Genomic DNA, 18,977 nt, shown 5'->3' on the forward strand with positions numbered 1-18,977 from the left:
GTGGGAACACTGGAGAAAAATGGAAGGAGGATGAAGGGAATGATTCATTTTGTATATATATAGTTATTCCTCATTAAAGTTGATTATAGATATATTATAATGGCTGAAGCTGAACACTGTGGCTTGTGGGCGTGTGCACATCATTTTCACTGCAGTCCCAGGTGATGTCAGCCTGAGAGAGCTGGTTTTCCTGCAGGTGCAGCCAAGTGCCACTCAAACCACCCACGGCCAGAGCCTCCAGGGATGTCCCTCATAAAAGAGAGAAGCTGCACAGCAAAAAGACTGAACAGCCCAGTGTCTTTACTTCAGGGTTAACTGGATAGTTACTTGAAGTTCAAGTCTCAGCTTTGTACTCAATCACCCAGTTCAAATGAATTTCTGCTTTCAACTCAAACCACATAGCCACAGGCAGTAAAGGGAAAAGCACACCCTGGCAGCTGCCAACACAGTCAATCAATCTGTAAAATTCAACTCTATTGCAGCTAACTCAGCTGGGAGAACAGAGCCTTAGGGCAAGGGTTCTTTCAATGCAAGGAATGTTACCCACAGTATAGTTAAGGCCTTTATGGTTTGTTTTGGGGTTTTCCCAGGAAAATTTTGCATCCAGTACCACAAGAAAGTACTTTAATTATGAAGATATTTAAAGATAATTGTGATCCATCAAAAAACAAAACTTGTCTATGAAGTGGAACTTGAAGATTCCATTCATGTAAGTGCAGAGTTCCTGCAGTTTGAGAATCTCTTGACAGTCTGCATCACTTGGTTACTGTATCTCCATACTGCAAAAGAGTGTATCTGAGACCTAATTATGCCGCAAAACAGAGTCTTACTTTACGTGTACTTGCGATCAATTATTTTTTTTGTATTTTGTAAATGTTGTCTTGAATTCTAAAGAAAAAGTACACAGAGGTTTTGTGTTTTCTGTTCAAAGGGTGAAATTCTGATTCTCATGAAAGGAATGGGTATTAATTTCAACAGCACCGATTTCACATTTGTAATTTTAAGGATGGAAACAAACTAAAAGAAAGGAGTTTCAGCAGATGAATATGATATATAGCATGTAACCCAATAACAACTGTGCTTGTTTTACCCACAGTTATGAAACACACCACAACACAGAATAAACTAACAAACAACATATAGGAGGAGATGGGCAAACTTCTTGGGTGTCACTCAAAAGAATTCAGAAATTCTTATTCTGCAACTGGCTTTTAGATTATTGGTCAAAATGCAGATGGCAGATTAACAATTGTACTGGCTTTAAGTGAAAACCAGAGAAGCAACATCATAGGCAGGGATCAGTACAGAATGGCATAGCTGTCCTGGTTTCAGCTAGGACAGACTTAGGGTAGCATAGATCCAGTCCATCTGGGCTTACAGTCACAACAGCAGTTTATTTTTCTCTATACTGTATCAGGAACACAAAGGTAGACTAATAATAGTAATAATAATGATGTCAACAAGCTTTAACTGACTACATAACTGCTTTTGCAGATTATACCTACAAGCTGGTAAGAAGCTGCTACTACTTAAGGGAAAATAGGGCTTGGGTTTCCATTAGGGAAAAAGTTCCTTCTTGTTGTAGAGACAGAATAATAAACACAAAAATCAACACCAGAGGCTTCCAAGACCTTTTAGGTGCTAATGAGCCCCAGCTGTCAATATGTTTAGGTATTTCCAGGTAATTCACAAGAAAGTAATCCAAGGGCTATTTTATGATAGAAATATGGAAAGCAAGATGTTGGACATGCTGATGAGAGTAGTCATAGAACTAAATGTGTCAAAACTTGACTGGCATCTGGTGCTTATCACCAGGGATGACTGTTTTCATGCCCAGGAAGCACTCCCTCACAATGAGTAACAAGCAGCAAACTGTCCACATTCATACTGGTAGAAAGCCAATTCACAGATACTTCAGATACCTTTATTTGTCACTAGATAAAGTTCCTTAGGTACCTTGAAACCTCTCCAGATCCTATGCAGGTTACACTTCATTAAAACAGAAAGGGGAATATGGATGGATGTTTGCTGTTCCCTCACCACCACCATGGCCAGTAAGCAGCTTTAGGGGACTGTTTTCCTTGACTATTAGGAAATAAAAGATATACTGTCATCAGCAAATGATCTACAATAAAGTGTATGTCTCTAAAAAGACTTGGTGGCTTGTTTCTCGTGGATAGGTATGAATGGGGAGAAAGAGAGGGTGAGATCTACCAGCATTGAAACAATGAAGAGACAGGCAGCATGGCTCTGGACAATCCAAACCATGATCCATCAAAGCTCAATAGCATCTTGTGGGAGAAACAGGAATTGAAGGACAAGTGCTCCCAGAATCTTCCCTGGTTAACGCAGGAGCATATCCTCACCCAGTGGACACTGTTTAACTCCAAAGCTGCCATAAACAGATGGAGCTGACTACTTCCTCACTGTGTCCAGAGCTCAGAAGGGCCCTATGGAAGCAGCTGTAAAGTCGGGTGAGCAGTTTCCAGCAGGCAGAATTTTGTTTGCCAAACAGGACAGAGCCAGCTTCAGCCTAAACGGGGCCAGGAAGGGCTGGCAGCTGTGTCACCACATGACTGCATCAGATGGCAGAGAGGCAGGTGCTGCTGCATGCCTGTCCCAGATATTCAAAGCAGAAATACAGGCACAGTGCGCATTGCACGTTCTGGACATGCTGAACTCATGGCTTCCAGTGACAGGCCATACAGTAGCTCCAAACACTCTTCTAGACATCAGGTGAATCCTAAACAATATTGTGGCACCTGTAGTGCTGAGGCTACAGTCTTCTCACACCTCTGAACAAACCTGCCCAAGTACATCTCCAGAGTCAGAACAAGAGCATGTGGGGTGAGCAGATGGGATGTTTAATATACAATTTAGTGATTTATTCTCTTTTTAATTTTTAAATGCTTTGGAATGTCAGGGTTGCTCTTGCAGGCTAACCCAGTAATGAATCTACAAAAATTCTGAAGGCAATCCTACACAAGACTATTTCTGGTTTAACCATCGCTTATGCTCTAAGTGCGCAGCAGTTACGCCTCTCATTCATCGCGTCTGAAGTGAATGTTCTTTTCCAAAGAAAACTGAATAAAGTGCTTGCTGCAGATTGCAGTTTCAAGTTGTTCTACATTCATTAATAGTATTTAGGAATTGTAGAATTTCAGGGCAGAGGGACAAGGTGTACAGATTTTTCATTTATTGTTGAGGCCACACTATATTGTCACAAGGATGGAAATAAATCCACATGATTCCTCTTCTGCCTTCTGAAGCCATGAAACTATTTTAACAGTCTGAACTTGTTTGTCTTGAACATGTACCTGGACTCAACAGGGTGAACAAAGATCAACATTGGGTTTCTACTCTTGATATTTTTTCTTCAACTATTTATAGCAAGAATGTCAGAACAAACTGTTTGGCGCCCACCTATCACATGCAGTGCAAGACCATTAGTCTCTATGACAACCTGATCAGAATAAACTTGTGAAGAAGTCAATTTCTCAATAAAAATTAAATCCTTCAAACTATAGCACCTGTAAGAAATTGGCAGGGAAAGAAGAAAAACGAAAGCTCCTTCTGGCAAGGAGTGAGTTGAAAAAAACCAGCTCCAAAACCGTGAAGGATCTTCCTGACAAGAAGGTTTGCACTTTCAAGGTTTCTTAAAACCAAGCTCTAATCTACTTTTTACATCTACCAGAAGTTTATACAAATGTCTTCCTAGAACTGGTTTTATACAAAGACTAAACTGCACTTGAATAGTCTGGACAGTGCTTGGGTCCTCCTCATGCTTCCTGACTATGGGATAAGAGCAACAGAGAGAGAGAAGGGCTTCTCCTGCTGCCACACACTCCTTTGAACTATTACAGCATAATGTATTTCAGAGTTCAACTCCAACACAGTCTTCTCATATGCAATACAGGGTGATATATCATAGGAGAGTGGTTGGCAGAGAGAATCCAAGCACAGAATACAACAGTGGATATAGACTTTTACCTTTATAAAAGAGTACCACTATCTTCTGAAAGGCTTTCATGAAGTGGATGTTGTCATAACAGTACTCCTGCACCTTCTGGAGAAGGATCAACTCTGACTGGCCTTGAGTGCTGAACACAGCAAGCAGGGGGGCATATTGCTGAAAGGCAGAGAAGGTAAAAAACAATGTCAGTATACTAAAAATAAAAATAAATAGAATTTTTTAAAATATGCATTATGAATTTCATCCCCGAGAATCTGTTTCACTGAAACCTTAGATTTACTTGCACACCGTATTTTCTTAAACACACACAATGCATATACATAAATATCCATGGGTTTTTCTAGCATGTGCTGCATGCTGTAAGCTAAAATTCAGTACCACTTAGATACTGCATTTTATAAAATAAATTTATAAAGCCCACAGTCTGGGAGTACTACTGTCACACATTTCAAAAGACGGCATGCTGCTGACTCAGGAGTGATGCTTTACTGAGGTTCATAATGTAAGACATCCCAAGATGAAATGCATGAAAATAAAAATCTCTAGTTTCATAGGGGTTTCAGAAGTCTCAGGAAACTGAAATAAATTAAATTATTCCAAGTGAACTGTGATCAAGTGGCATTAATTTTTCTCATTAACACAATCAAGAGTATCATGACAACCTTTTCTTTGGTAAACAGCAACATTTTCCAAGTACAGTATTAACTGCTAATGTTACTCTGACAAGACAGTAATGGTACATTTCATTGTCTTTTCCTGGAGCCTATTCATATAATAAAACATAAAGCAAAAACTTACTTGTTATGCAATTTCCCCCTCTTATTTCAGATGTTAAAATTAAAAATTACAATAAAGGACCATATCGTGTTCACTCTTCCTTAAAAGCTAGTGTTTATATCCACATCTCTCTAATTTCCTGTCATCTTAGCCTGTGATGAGTCCAGCTAAGACTGCAATCTTCAGGTAATATTAAGAGCATGTTTCAGAGATGAAGGGAAAACAAATTACCCTTGATCTTCAGAGCCCCAGGCCAAATATACATTAATGTCGCCGTTTAAATTATTCTTGCACTGACCAGCTCAGCCTTTCTTAGTTGTTTTCAGTAACACCCAGTTTGACATTTTTCAGCTGCATTTGCAATGGCCTGATATCACACAGTTCTGGTTTGTGAGACCAGGGCTGCTGATGGTCTTGGTCAGGTAACAAATCACCCATCACTGATGGGCATGTTTAAACGTACATACACTTCAGCACTTCTCTGAAAGGGACTAAATCCTGAGGGTTTTACCCAACAGAATCCACGGAAATAACTATTAAAATGCATGAGAATCACTGAAATTTTAACAGTTGGTCAAAAAAGTATTTTTTAATAATTATCCGCTATTAATTTAAAGACAGAGAGAGAGCAAGAAATTACACAGCAACAGTAACGAGCAGCTCAGCAGGCAGACAGTATTAGTACTTACGGAAGAAACTCCCTTACCTATGAGAAATGGTGAGATCTAGCTAACACCACAGTTTTTCCACTTCTGGCAGGTATAGCCACATCTTAATAAACAATGTCACTGCTTTGGTAAAAGCACTGAAAAACTTGCGCAGGTTTTGGATAGCTTTTTTTCCCATTTTAGCCCTTGCAGCATCCAGCTGTTGCAGGGAGGCAGGGCAATATACATTGCAGTTGGTTTATTTAATAGCCTCAGCAGAACTCACCCCCATCCATACATTCGTGAAGAGCTGCTGTCTATAAACATTAAGTAATTTCTAATAAAAATCTTATGCTGTCAGTTTAGAAGTAAAATATCTCCATTTTGTCACATCTGGCTTGACTCCCTTTGCATTCCTCTCTCACCTCTCAACCAGTACAGACTTACAGTTACAAGTTTCAGAATGTCTAAATGATTAAGAATCCATAAAAGTAGCTTCCTCTCATTGCTGGCTGAGCTGAGTGGCATTATTTTCCATTTGTGCTAGGTTAGGGAGCATCGGGTCAGCACCTGCAGTGTCATGAAGCTCATCACAGCCTTGCCTCCAGTGAGAATTGTCTGGAGGATTCTCCCCATCCATAGAGAACATCTCTTCTCTGCATTGGAGGTGGCCTAGGCGCTATGCCCCAGTGTCATAGTGAGGTTACTGGGACAATGAGGAGCTTATTTGATAAGATTCAGGGTTCAACAGCTTGCCCTGTCTCCTCCTGAGTTCATCTCCTGCCAGTCCTGCCATGTGGATGGGACACATGACTTTTACTGCACTGCCTGAGTGTGCTGGTTCATGGCCGTCCACCTCCTCCATTAAGTAGCTGCCAATCCAGCAAGGCTTTTTAAGATAGGTCAACATTCTGTTCCTTGACACATCTTTTCAGGGGCGCCTCATATACAGCTTACCAAAAGAAATCTAATAAATTAAAGAGACTGGTATCCAGATGTCAAAGCTTTTGGAATGTGCTTTGTGAAGTTATCTGTCAGTTAGAGCCATACAAGAATAAATTCCACCATCTGACGTGTCGTACATCAAGTATGTATTTATACACATCCTGACTCATGCCACCAGATCAAAGCAACCCCCTGATTGTTTTCTACCATGTCGATGCACAGGAGGGCCCAGAACTAACGCCTGTATCATACTAACACTGTTAATCCAATTTCTGGAGTTGGCTCACACACTGGGTCAGCTGAGAGCCCAAAGAGAAGAATCCAAGATCTGCCTCCACCTATCCTGAGGAAGGATGTGAAACAAATGCTCTTAATTTTGAACACTGAACTGCAAAAGAAGCAGCTATCAAAGTTTAAATTTTTATTTCTAATGCTTCCATTAAAATCTTACCTGTAAGTGCAAATAGTAAATACCCCATACAAATTCATCCTCTGTTTTTAGAAAGTGGATGTAGCTAGAAAGTTGCCTATCTTAGGCAAGATGCCTTACCTAATTCAGTGAGAGTACATATAAAGCTGATGGCTTGGGTCAGTGAGATGCACAGGACTAAACGTCCAGTCAACAATATTTGCACAAAGCCAGCTATGTTTCTTTTTTCCCAATGTTCAAATATTCCAGAAAGTGTTTCTTAATTTGCCCTGCAGCACTAGACAATAAATCTCAATGGATACTTTGTTACAACTCAAAGAGATATAATCAATTTTTACATCAAAAGAACAAGAAAAACAACGTCTCCTCCTTCTGGAAACTATCTCATCTCTACTGCTATTTGGGTCGCTTGAGAAAACTTCAAGGCTTTCAATCTTACCATCAAAGACTACACAATATCCCAAGTGACTACATTTCTAGGATAACTGATTGGGAAACCAAATTCAGATGAAAGGACAGCAGTAGTAGGAGCTAAACCAATGTGGGAACTCCCAAGTATGGAGAGACATCCAATATGAAAAAGAAAGATCTATTTTACCATAAACTATAAAGACCAGATTGCTTTTGTCCTAGGGCAAATCTTTACAGCCCTGGCTATGAGAGAGTATTCTCTTGGTCATGGTTTACCATCTTAAAAGGAGTAATTCTGCTGAAAAGCCTCTCTGCCTCTGTTCTCAGCTTAAGTGTCTTGCACTGCACAATTCCTTCAGACTTAGATGAGGAATACCAATGATGGGAATGACTCTGCATTGGTTTTTGGTTTGGGGTTTTTTTTCTACTTCAAGTTCTTGAGAGTTTTTGTATCAACACGTAGTTGGTGATTCCCTCATCCACAAGGGCAGTACCTGGATCAGAGAGTAACAACACTAAACAGCGTACACAGTCTCAAGCCAGCTTCTGGCTCATTAGTTGACAAGTTGCTGAGTATCCAAATGGCAACAACCATTGCACAGATTCTGGCCTCAGCATTCCTGCCTGGATCTAACCAGCTCTGTGCAAAGCCAGCACAGATGCCACCTCACCATGCTCTCAAAATGTCTTTGCTTCTGGCAAAGACATTCCAAAGGCAGCTCCTGCAGGCTTAATAGTCAGATCTGAGTAGGCTGAATCCCAGCACTTGCTTAGCATTGTCCCAGTGCACAACAGAGAGGTGCTCAGGCTGTGATCACCTCAGTTCCCTGGCCCTCTGCACTGAATGCCTAAGGGCACTCAGTGATCTGAACCACCTCAGGTTTGCATTCATTTGACTGAAGTCAGACTACACACAATGCTTGGTGTGCTCAGCGTCATACTTCAAAACTCTACATCTCCTGGATTTAAACAGGTAAAAACTTGACAGCCATAGGATGTATCGTTAATTCACAACTTCCTTCCCATGCACGCACCTTCAGATGTTTGAGGGCCTGCTCTGCAACCAGCTCCTCTTTCTTGTTCCATTCCACAGCGTTCATGACACAGGTCCAGAGGAGACCGATCACTGCTGGCTCTGGCAGCTCATTTCTTTTCATTTCCTCTTTTACATAAAGCACTACCTGGAGCAGGGAATAAGCGACATTTCCAATGAACTAGAAATTGCTGACTTTCCAAATACTTGCAGTCATTTACAAGTGACACCATGGTGTAGAAGTAATAAGAAAGAAATCAGAACAAGAATAATAAAAAGGAAGAATTTAGCATGACATTACTGTAACATGACTAAAAGTTTTGTCCCTCCCTCCAATCTAACAGTTAATGCAGCTAAAGGAAATACTTTCTCAAGCATAAGGGAATGGAAAAAAAAAACAACCCACTCCATAATCTGCTGCACTTGTAAATCCAGAGGATATTTTGTTGCTTTAGCCTTAAGCACAGAATGAACAGATGAATAAATTAAAATAATTTAAAGAAAAACAGAGGAAATCTATGAGGAAAACAGAGGAAATGTGTTCCTCTCTACCTAGTGTTGATTTAAGTCTTTGGCTATGATTATATAAACAGCAGTTATAAAAAAACACTTTTACCTCTTTAATTGGGCATTCCTGAGAGAGACGTTCTTGTAGTTCTTTTTGAAGTTCTTTACGAGTCCCCAGTGACTGCTGAACTCTAAGGAAATCTGAGAGTTCTTTTAGACCTGCTTCAGTAAAATACTTGGCAAAATGGTCCACATTCTGCCGGTTGGCTGGAAAGAGTTCCTAAAAAGACAGGAATGCTCTCTGTTAAACAAATAACCAACTATGACTCTCGACAGAATGGAAGAAACATTTTTTCACAATGAGCAGTGGGAACAACCTGGTACTGCACTTAAAAAAAAAAGTGAATGCTTGTATCCACACCGGAAAAGTCAACACTTCATTCATATTGCTATGTTTCATTATAGTGGAGGGAATGCACAGCATGTTTACCATGCCCTCCCAGTGTGTCCACACATTTATCTCAAAAGAAAAATATGCTCAGCAATGTTCAATAAGTGGTCCAAGTACCCTGGCCTACCACTAATGCATCGTTTAACAAAAATCGCAAAATCCACTATGTACTGTTAACATTAACTCCTGTACGTATTTCTCATTCAAAGACACTGTCAATTTATGAAAGTCCAACTACTTAGAAAAGTTAAAATTATTCTTAAAAATTGCTATAGCAAATGCCCCATATTGGCAAGGATTCAACAGCATTTATTTACCACCCAGTTCTTGGTGTCTTAACAATGATCTGTGGGATGGATGGCACATTTGTTTTAACAAAGAAGCTAGAGACTCTCCATCTGTTTACTTACTGACTCATGAGATTAAGACTACAGTTTTATGAAGGCATCTGTGCTAGGTAACATCATCTGATACTTTATAGTTGTTTAATATAGCAGCATAATAAGAGTCAACAGCTGAAAGTTTTAGTCAGTCAAGTCTGAAATACAAATAAGATGCAGTTTGCTTTTCATCGCTCTCTAATAAACAGCGTAATTAGCCCAGTTCCCAGCTTAATGGCAAATTATTTATAACTTGGACTCTTAAAATCAAATACATCAGACATGAAGGGGTCTGGAATGCTGCTTCACTTTTGAAAGATACTTGCTTAATTATAAATTATTGAAGCAGAAACAGGAAATACTGCTGAGTCTCCAGGCAGTGCTACACAGGATGTGTATTTGATTGGATTATCGCAGCAGCAATCTTTTAGAGGTTTAAAGAAACCCTACTGATCTTCAGAAAGACACTGTGAGAGAAAGGCACATGACATTGCTACATATTCATATATTCTATCAATACCTTGCTGCAAACCCAGAAAGCGGGTTTTGAGTTCAAAGGCTGAAAGCCTTCCTGCACTGCACCTACTAGGTCTGCTGCAAACACTGTAGGACCATTTATGCTACCCAGATGGCTAGTAATCCTTTATACTTTATTTATAACTTACAAAAGGAAAACATATTAAAAAACCCCAACTTCTCATGCCCTGATGGTTGAGATGTGTGGTTGCTGGTGATGTGTGTTTTCTTAGCAGTAGTTAGGAAAAAACCCATTTAATCCCCAAGCCCCATATATACAGTCTCTCAGAAGGCACTTGACTACAGGAAAAATAGACAGAATGTAAAAACATGTGATATTTAATATTCCTGAACCTGTATCAGTGCTACAGCCATAACAATATTGCTGTGATTCAAAATATTTTAAAAACTCTAACAGAGTCTGAGGGGGAGTTAACATGCTTAGAGCAAACTACCATCTGCATTTTATTTCCTTCTTTTTCCCTGGGAGAGATAAAGCTTATTGAAAATATATTGTACTTACTAGCAATCTCTTATCAAGGTTGGCTTTTCTTAAAGCAGAGGTAACAGAATTGGCATCTTTCTCTGCCATCCATGCTTTAAAAAGCTTTACAGCAAAAGAGGCTGCAATCCCTGTTTGAGAAAAGCATGTTTCAGCGATTTTCAACATGAATTAGAGTTGACTATAAGAATTATAAGGTTACAAAAAAGTTACAAGACTATGGAACGAAAATGCATTTATGACTACAGGACCAAACACATAGAGCTGAAATGCTTGGTTTTTTTCTTTAATGCAATACTAATTTTCTGAAGTATGCGAGATTGAAAATCTTTTCATTCTGTATCACCCATCTCCATTCAATTGTTCAAAGATTTTCTTTGCAATTATTTTTCCTACATTCTCAATTCACAGACTGAGTCGAATGCAAAAGGAAAATTAGGCATTAAATCAGTTAGGAAATGATGGTACAAAACAATAAAGGACAGTCAGAAATAAGAACTGAAAGAACAGATTTTCAAACGGTTTTTTAGCAAGCCCTGGAATAGGGTTAAAAAATTTTGGAACTTCAAGGTGACTGATTGTACTATGTCCTCCTAGGAGGCATTTAGTAGCTGGTAGGACCAGCCACAAATACTATTTTAAGTGGAAAAATTCCTTCCTCGGGGCACAAGTTAGTATTTTGTGCATTACATCACACCTCCACCAGCAGGGGAGCTAATACGCCATCATGCCCATATCTCCTATTTCATAGAGCTGCACCACCACAGCTCTGCTCCAGCTTCTTGTCTGCCAGCAGCAAGTGCAGGGAGCTGAAAGAAGCTGAAAGGTCTCAGAGATGGAGGCCCAGTTCATCCTTGAGGAAGGTCTCCTGCAGGTCAGTTATGCTCCTCTGTACTACACTCATACCAGCCAAGACTCACAAACCTGGTCAACCAATAGGTGACTTAGGAATAGCTTCCACCTGCAAACACACTTCAGAATATCCAATATGTGCTTATGTGCCCAATATCAAAATTGAATGGAATGGTCTCCGTCACGAAGCACTGTCCTAATACGTGTCCTAAACACTTTTTCAAGTTTCAGCTTAAAACAAAGTAAGTTTTATGCCAGTATCAGTATCTGAGGTTGTTCTAGGGCTTCACTACCCACATATGTTCAAACTTGCTTCTAATTTACTGCCCAAATTTATCACTGGCCAGTTCCTATACTCTATGAATGTATTGCCAACTGTCTTTGCTTTTAAACAGCTCTTCACTTTTTAATTTTTTTTCCCTATTTGCAGAAAGTAACTTCAGCCATTTATTTTATTGATTAACGCCATTAGCTGCTCCTTGCATTTGCATTGTTTTTCCAGTATGGGTGACAAGAAGGGTACACTTAACCCTGATGAGGTTCCACCATGGCCTAGACCTTTCTCTGTCTCTGCTACAAATATGTCAGCAACCCACAAAGGACATCCTTGTTCTCCATCTATATATGACAGTAAAAGTAACGACAACACTGAAATGGGTAATCTGAAAATAAATTAGGTATTTGCGCTCCAACTTGTTAGCTCTCCTGTCTGAACAGTCTACCCTTGTCTCACTTCCAGCCAATTCTTTGCCAGTGTTACAATTATCAAGCTGATCAACAACTCTCTCAGCTCACCTCATTGTTTCCTTGTGTATTTTAACCTTAATTGCCTGCAGTATTGTTTTTTTGTAAAGCTTCAAGTTTGTTAATACGTGATCTACGTGTTTTGCCTTGCTCTTCTTCTAATTTTTCAATTATCTTTGCATCTTTAATTATTCTTCCATACAATATCTATTCCAGGGCACTGACTGAATAATCTTTTCTCAAATGCTGTCATAGGTACATTTTTAGTACATATAAACCAAGAACTAAAAGTGTATGTAAGCTCCTAATAAAAGCTGAGGGCTCCTAGAAACTTAAGTTCATAATGCAAATAAGAATTGTATTCCTAAAATATTAAATTTAAAACATAAAAATTTACATGGTTTTTAAAAATTTGAATTTTCACATGGCTATTGTCTTCCCATAACTAGGAAGACTTTACTGTAAAAACATTGCAGACAATCACCCTAAAACATAGATTAGTGCTTTTGTTTGATTTTTTCCTGGTTTAATTCTGATTCCAAAAGCTGTGAATGATGACAGAGCAAAGCTGCAGCTGTGGTTTCTCTTTCTGCAGCATTTAGAAAACAAATATAATGGTTAGCATGCTGCAAATGAGAACATGAAGTTAGAATAATTTATTTTTGAATGAAAGTTAGAATACATTCTAGATAATACATAACTCTTTAACAAAAAAAGGGCCGCAAAAACTGTTCCACACTGAAAGTAGTCAGTAACTGTCAGAGAAAGAAATTGTTGAGCAAGCAGTTGGAAAATCAGGATTCCAATGTAGATGGCTACAAATATATAACGAAAATCCTTAAAAAAAGTCATCTCGAAAAGGCATTATACCCTAAGACTGAAGAACATTTACTCAGCATATGGTAAATACAAGTCCATGGAAAGTTTATCAATCACTGATCACTACTAGTATGAAGGCAAAACGAGGGACTGATTTTTTTTCTTCTGCAATATCCGGTTGGCCTGCACATGCTCCCTCTCCCACTTCCCACTCACATGCAGAAGACACTGGCAACGCTTGAAAAAATGCTAGCAGACATATCTCTGGGATAGATGTTATACTTCACGCCTTTATAGTATCACAATAACACATACATTCTATAATTTGGCATGCACAACTATGACTTCCATAAAAACATAAATCCTTCGGGGTTTGTTTTTGCTATTTGTTGCTTTTTTCTATGTTTGACTGTCCTCTTACTAGATTCCACAAAGTAAGTTGGCCGTTGCTGTCTGTATATGCTTCTGCTTTGAAATACTGATTTCTGTTGTAGTCACAAGTTTCTAACTTCCATTTTATTGCAACATATATATTATGTTGCAACAAAATACATTTATAAAAAAGCTAAGTAATAAAAAATGTACAGAAAATTACCTTCTTTGACTATATTGTCAGTGAAGAGGCTTGTTAAAATTGTAGCAGGAAGAGTCCCATTGGCTAACAGGATGCCAGAAAGCATTGCCAGTTTTGTCTGCTCTGTCTCAGTAAAGGCTTTAAGAAATAGCAGGAGCTGTGGGTCAGAGAAGGAAAAAAAAAAATATATATTTGAGGCACAGGCAATGATAACAGGTAGAGATGAATATTAACAATCTAATTTTTTTATTTCTCAAAAGTCCCACTACAAATAATAGCAATCACATCAAAATCTATCCTGAAGCACGGCAGTGCCACTTCACTGATCCCCTGTAATTTTATTTTCTGTAAGGACACAAACCAACACCTGAAGTGAGCCTACAAGAAAGATGAAGAGAGATTACTGACTATTTACAAGAGCATGTAGTGACAGGACAAGGGGGAATGGCTTCAAACTGAGAATGGGAGTTGGATTAGATATTAGGAAGAAATTCTTTACTGTGAGAGTGGTGAGACACCGGAACAGTTGCCCAGAGAAGTTGTAGATGTCTCATCCCTGGAAGTATTCAAGGCCAGGTTGGATGCGGCTCTGAGCAACCCGGTCTAGTGGACGATGTCCCTGCCTATGGCAGGGGGGTTGGAACTGCATGATCTTTAAGGTCCCTTCCAAACCAAACCATTCTATGATTCTACATGGAATATGGCCTTAGTCAGGTAGAAAAGACCCGTCTTCTCCAAATATACGTATATATGTGTAAAGATAAAAGTGCTTGCTACAGGCTTGAGATGCACAGAAATCACAGCCAGGAGCCTGCCTATTCACATCCTCAGAGTTCCAGCCAAGCCACACAGAGTTGCAGTTCATTTTCTAGCTTTCAAAAACTATCGCTCATGGGAAGAATAAAAGGATGAGAAAGTTTCCTGTTTTTCTTTTGGGGAAGGGAACACAGCACAATTACAACAGATTTTTTACTGGCTAAAATAAGAAATATATTTCAAGTTCAGACATTCTCAATAAAGCTGACAAAGGACAGATAGGCACACAAGCTGCTTTAAGACCTTCTTACCATTCCCACCACTAATTACAAGAGAAACAAGCAGGTTGGGAAAAAAATTGCAAATCTCATTGTCTGAAGTGCTAGAAGATCTAGACTACATATATACCTCTTAAAAGTCTAAAAATGGCAATTAAGCCCTTATTTTTAAAATCCTAATTTCATATGTTAAGATGAATGACTTGAGAGCATACTGATGAAGTACATTACACCTTTTCCTTTACATCAGAAAAAAAGTCGTGCAAAATGAGATTTTGTCAATGGCATTATTGTTAAGCAATCACAATACAGAGGATGGGTAAAAGGAGATGAGACAACAAAGGACAGCTTCATTCAATGCAAAAGGCTGCTGACTCCATCAGATGCTGGCTTACAAATTTACCACCACCACAGAAAAAGAAAGGAAAAAAAGAAGAGAAAAAAGAATACTGCAGATATGATTTTCTCGAGTTAAAAAGGAATTAATTTTCTTCTTCATGAGGAAGAAGAAATGATACCCCTTCAAAAGGCTGTCATGACCTTCTGCTGTCATGACACCCTTTTTCCTTTTCCAAATGAGCAACAGATGCAATCAAAGCAAAACAGCTTGTTTTGATGGAAAATTCCCGCCAGGTTTCCACATTACGCATATTTCTTAATTACCAGATTCCACCCATACAAAAGGACAGAATACCACACATGTACTTGTGCTTGTTTGTTACCATAGTCAGGAGAGATCTTCTCCAAGATATCTAAGCAGCTTATTAACTATAAGCTTTCTGAATGCAGCGATGTTTTAAAAATCCAGATAACTAATGAAGTTATTAAAACTCATGCAGTGTTTTATGAATAGTTCTGCTCTGTATCAGAGAACAGAACTGAAAAAGACCTCATTCATACAGCAGTACTTACGTAATAACATCAGCTTTAAATTACAGCTTACACAGGCTTGAATGATTCAGCCACAGACAAATCATTTGGGATTTTATTTTAGTGGGCTTCAGCCAACTCACTGCAACACGCACTTTTAGTTTAAAAGAAATATTATGAAACTATAAAATCTCAAGGTGTTAAGTTTATTTCAACAAACTGTGACTCAACCCAAAAAATATACAAAAATTTCGGATACAGAAGAATGGAATTATTATTTCTAAATATATGAATGAGAAATAAGTGGTGCGCTGTATTTCCAAATGCAGTAACTAACTGATGTATATAAATGGTGCAGGTAAAGGAACTCCAGGTCCACATTTAAAGGGAAGATTGAAAATATTTTTACAGAATTTCAATATAAACCTAGTGTAAAATGGAAGCCTGGGGATTTAAAACTTTCTTTATACAAGCTTTGTCAACAACACTGTACTAAACTGAGATCCCCACAAGAAAAAAAATCAGAATTAGACCTTTTGCTCTTTGCTGTAAGTACCAAGATTGTTAACAAACAGCAGATTTCTGTGTAGCCTACTTAACTCTTTTTTCTTTTGCTTCTATATAAGCAAATAGATAAGGATTTTGATTAGAAACTGGCCACACTGACTACTTTACCATGACAGAGTGGGTTTTGACATACTTCTGAGCTGTAACCTTCATTAGGTTTTGCCAGTAATGTGTAGATCATGCACAGTTATACCCATTCATGCCAGATTTGAGTCAGGAAAGCAATGATGTCAGGAAATCCATCTGCAAAACCAGAGTTACACAGTCCAAGGTGGAGATGGAGTTTATGAGAAGGACATCCAAAAATTTATCAAGTCTATTTTTGAGAAATCTGTATTTGTTCAAATGTTTTAGAAGGTCTGAAATCACATATCTATGCAGTTTGCAGCCTTATCTTCTTCCCTTTCCTCTGAAATGTGCTCCTTGCAAGTCTCTTAGCATGAATGTGGTTTCTGGTGTACCCCACTGCAGTACGTTTTAAGCAGCACCCTCATCTTCTACACATCTCTCACTACCTAAAGTATTGTTAGTGCTACTAGCATAATTTTTGTTTTACTACTGTTTCTTAGAAGCGGCTCAAACTTTGACTTGTAATTTTCTGCTACTTAAGGCAATTATTCTATATTTTCAAGCAATTGTGAAGCATAGTCTAATTTAGGGGGAGACTGGGTAACGGAAAGAAACAAAACCTTTCATAAACCCATTTTAAAAACATCAAAAGGAACAAAAATCTCAGTCCAAAGTTGTTATTTCAGATTTTTATTGCTGATTATTTAAGAGCTCTTCTTTTACCATCACGATTACAACCTCAGCAGGGAGGTCACAAAATGTCCAAGTCACTCCAGAATAGTACCCAACCACCCACAGAACATTCCCCAAGCTGATCCTTCCCTGCTGTTAGCCAAGCATGGACATTACTGCTTTCATTAGAGATACAGACTGATTGCAGGCATAAAAAGCGCAATTCTGGCTCACAATTTTGTATTTCTATTGTAGCTATAAGAACTCCTACCTGCATAAGTGGGAGTTCAGAATACCTAATAAGTACAAGGCCAGACCTAATGTGCTGTTCCATGCTATTTTTGTCTTTTAAGCTCAAATTTTGGGCATAAAAGATATGTACAAGTTAAGACACACATGCAACATTAAAAAGCACGCAGGAAAAACTTCCGCTCTCCTCCCGTGATCTATCTTAATAGTGAAAATTAAGGAACTCTACCAACACAAGGAGCATGGTGTCTTTTTATATCTTCATTATCTGAACTGGTCTGTTGCTGACAGTTGGTCACATCTGTAGACAGCACTGAATTGTCAGCAGTAGAGAAAGCAGGTAACATAACAACAGATTTCTGTAGACTGATTCTTGCCTTTCATTTAGCTGACTTAAAGCATCTCTGTTTACTCCCCATTTATCTCAGAAGGTTATTCTCCTCCTATTTCCTAATTCTTAGCCTGATTTATGGTTCTTTCATCAGGAAAATAGGAACACGAATAAAGGACATCACAACATCTCTCAGTACTTCCAACATCCTCACATGACTCAGTAATATTTACCACTGTTAAGATCAAAAATAAACTTACCTGTACTTTATCCCAATTTTGATAATAAAAAAACCTATATAGAACCTATATACTTAAACATGCAAAGACACTATACATACAGCTAATATTGCATTCTTCAACCACTGACCTAAACAGAAGTGCATATGAAAAGAAAGATGAACACAAATTTGGAACTGAGAATTTTACTGAAATTATTGCAAAATGTTGTCATAGGTCTGCCAGTTCACTGGGCAATGCTCATATGAACTTAAGCTGCCTACATCAAAAAACAGCAATGCATTTAAATGTATTTGTCTTCTGTTGAAATGACTTGCACAAAATAATTTAGATGTAAGACTTTAGAGATATGGTTTGCTTATGGCATTAGAAAAAAGAATAACTGGCAATTTTGGGAATTAAGAAATAAAACATCTGAAAGCTAGAAGCAGACAAAAAGGGGAAAGATGCTTGAAAATAATGTCCTAATGGCAAAGTTATGACTTAGAAGACAAATACTTGTGCAAATACTGCCATTTAAGATAATCTCTCTTGAAAGAGAAGTCCCACTGACACCATCTGCTTCTTTAGAGTGAAACTGCTGGTATTGCCTTGGTTTTTTAGCATGCCTTTTTCTGCAAGAAGAGCTACTTTTCCCCCAAGTGCTCTATCTGCCTAATGAGTATGCCAGAAAAATCACTTTCATTGCTGGGACAGTGACCCATGAAAAAAAACATCAAGGAGTCACTCTCTTGCATTTCTAACCACCACTAACTGCAGCAGTCTTTGAACTACTTGATCTTGCAGAAACACCTTCTAAAAATACGAATGTACCTATCTTCTGGCCCTCTATGGGCAGTTACTCCTGCACAAATTACAGCACACAGGGATTAAAGGATTAACTAGTTAAAACCCCAGCAGACTCATAAATGAGAATACAGTCACTTGGTGGGTTCCCACAAGCAGGGGGAGAGAGAAGGTAAGCAAAAGGCACCTAAAAATAGTCTCAAGGGTTTTAAGGGCAGTAGCAGTGCAGGTGCAATACACAGGCCCAAACACCTTTACTATCACCTTCTTAGGTTCTAGTAAGTAAGTAAGTAATGGCCAGTCTTCGCGAGCGAAGATTTTGGGAAAGGTCATTAACCCTTCCAGCCTGCGCAGTGGATTTTTAGGTGAGACACAGCGTGCGCTGAACTGAGCCCACCCTTTAGTCCTGAGGTTCATCTGCCGGGGCCGAGCAAAGCTTGGACAGTGGCAGTGAGGTCCCCAGGATGTAGGTTTGTTTAGAGTGACCTTCTCTTAGGTGGATTGCCTACCAAGGCTGACGAGCTCCACCTGCCCAGGGGGCCGGGAATCGAACCCGGGTCGCAGAGGTGAGAGTCAGGCACTCTAACCACTAGACCACC

General features: G+C 38.9%; 1 protein-coding gene across 1 annotated transcript in view; it reads right to left on the reverse strand.

Annotated features, from left to right (window-relative positions):
- The window catches only part of BZW2 (basic leucine zipper and W2 domains 2), a 54,510-nt gene that overhangs the window by 4,721 nt on the left and 30,812 nt on the right, over positions 1-18,977 (reverse strand). The window contains exons 6-10 of the mRNA XM_027723194.2: positions 13,583-13,718; positions 10,594-10,703; positions 8,833-9,003; positions 8,218-8,364; positions 3,991-4,129 (exon numbers count right to left, since the gene is read on the reverse strand). Of these exons, the coding sequence (XP_027578995.1) occupies positions 3,991-4,129; positions 8,218-8,364; positions 8,833-9,003; positions 10,594-10,703; positions 13,583-13,718 (703 nt within the window). The remainder of the gene's footprint in view (positions 1-3,990; positions 4,130-8,217; positions 8,365-8,832; positions 9,004-10,593; positions 10,704-13,582; positions 13,719-18,977) is intronic.

Source organism: Pipra filicauda, unplaced genomic scaffold (assembly GCF_003945595.2).
Source record: "Pipra filicauda isolate LSUMZ 115617 unplaced genomic scaffold, ASM394559v2 scaffold66_size7647185_pilon, whole genome shotgun sequence".
In the NCBI taxonomy this organism is placed as follows: domain Eukaryota; kingdom Metazoa; phylum Chordata; class Aves; order Passeriformes; family Pipridae; genus Pipra; species Pipra filicauda.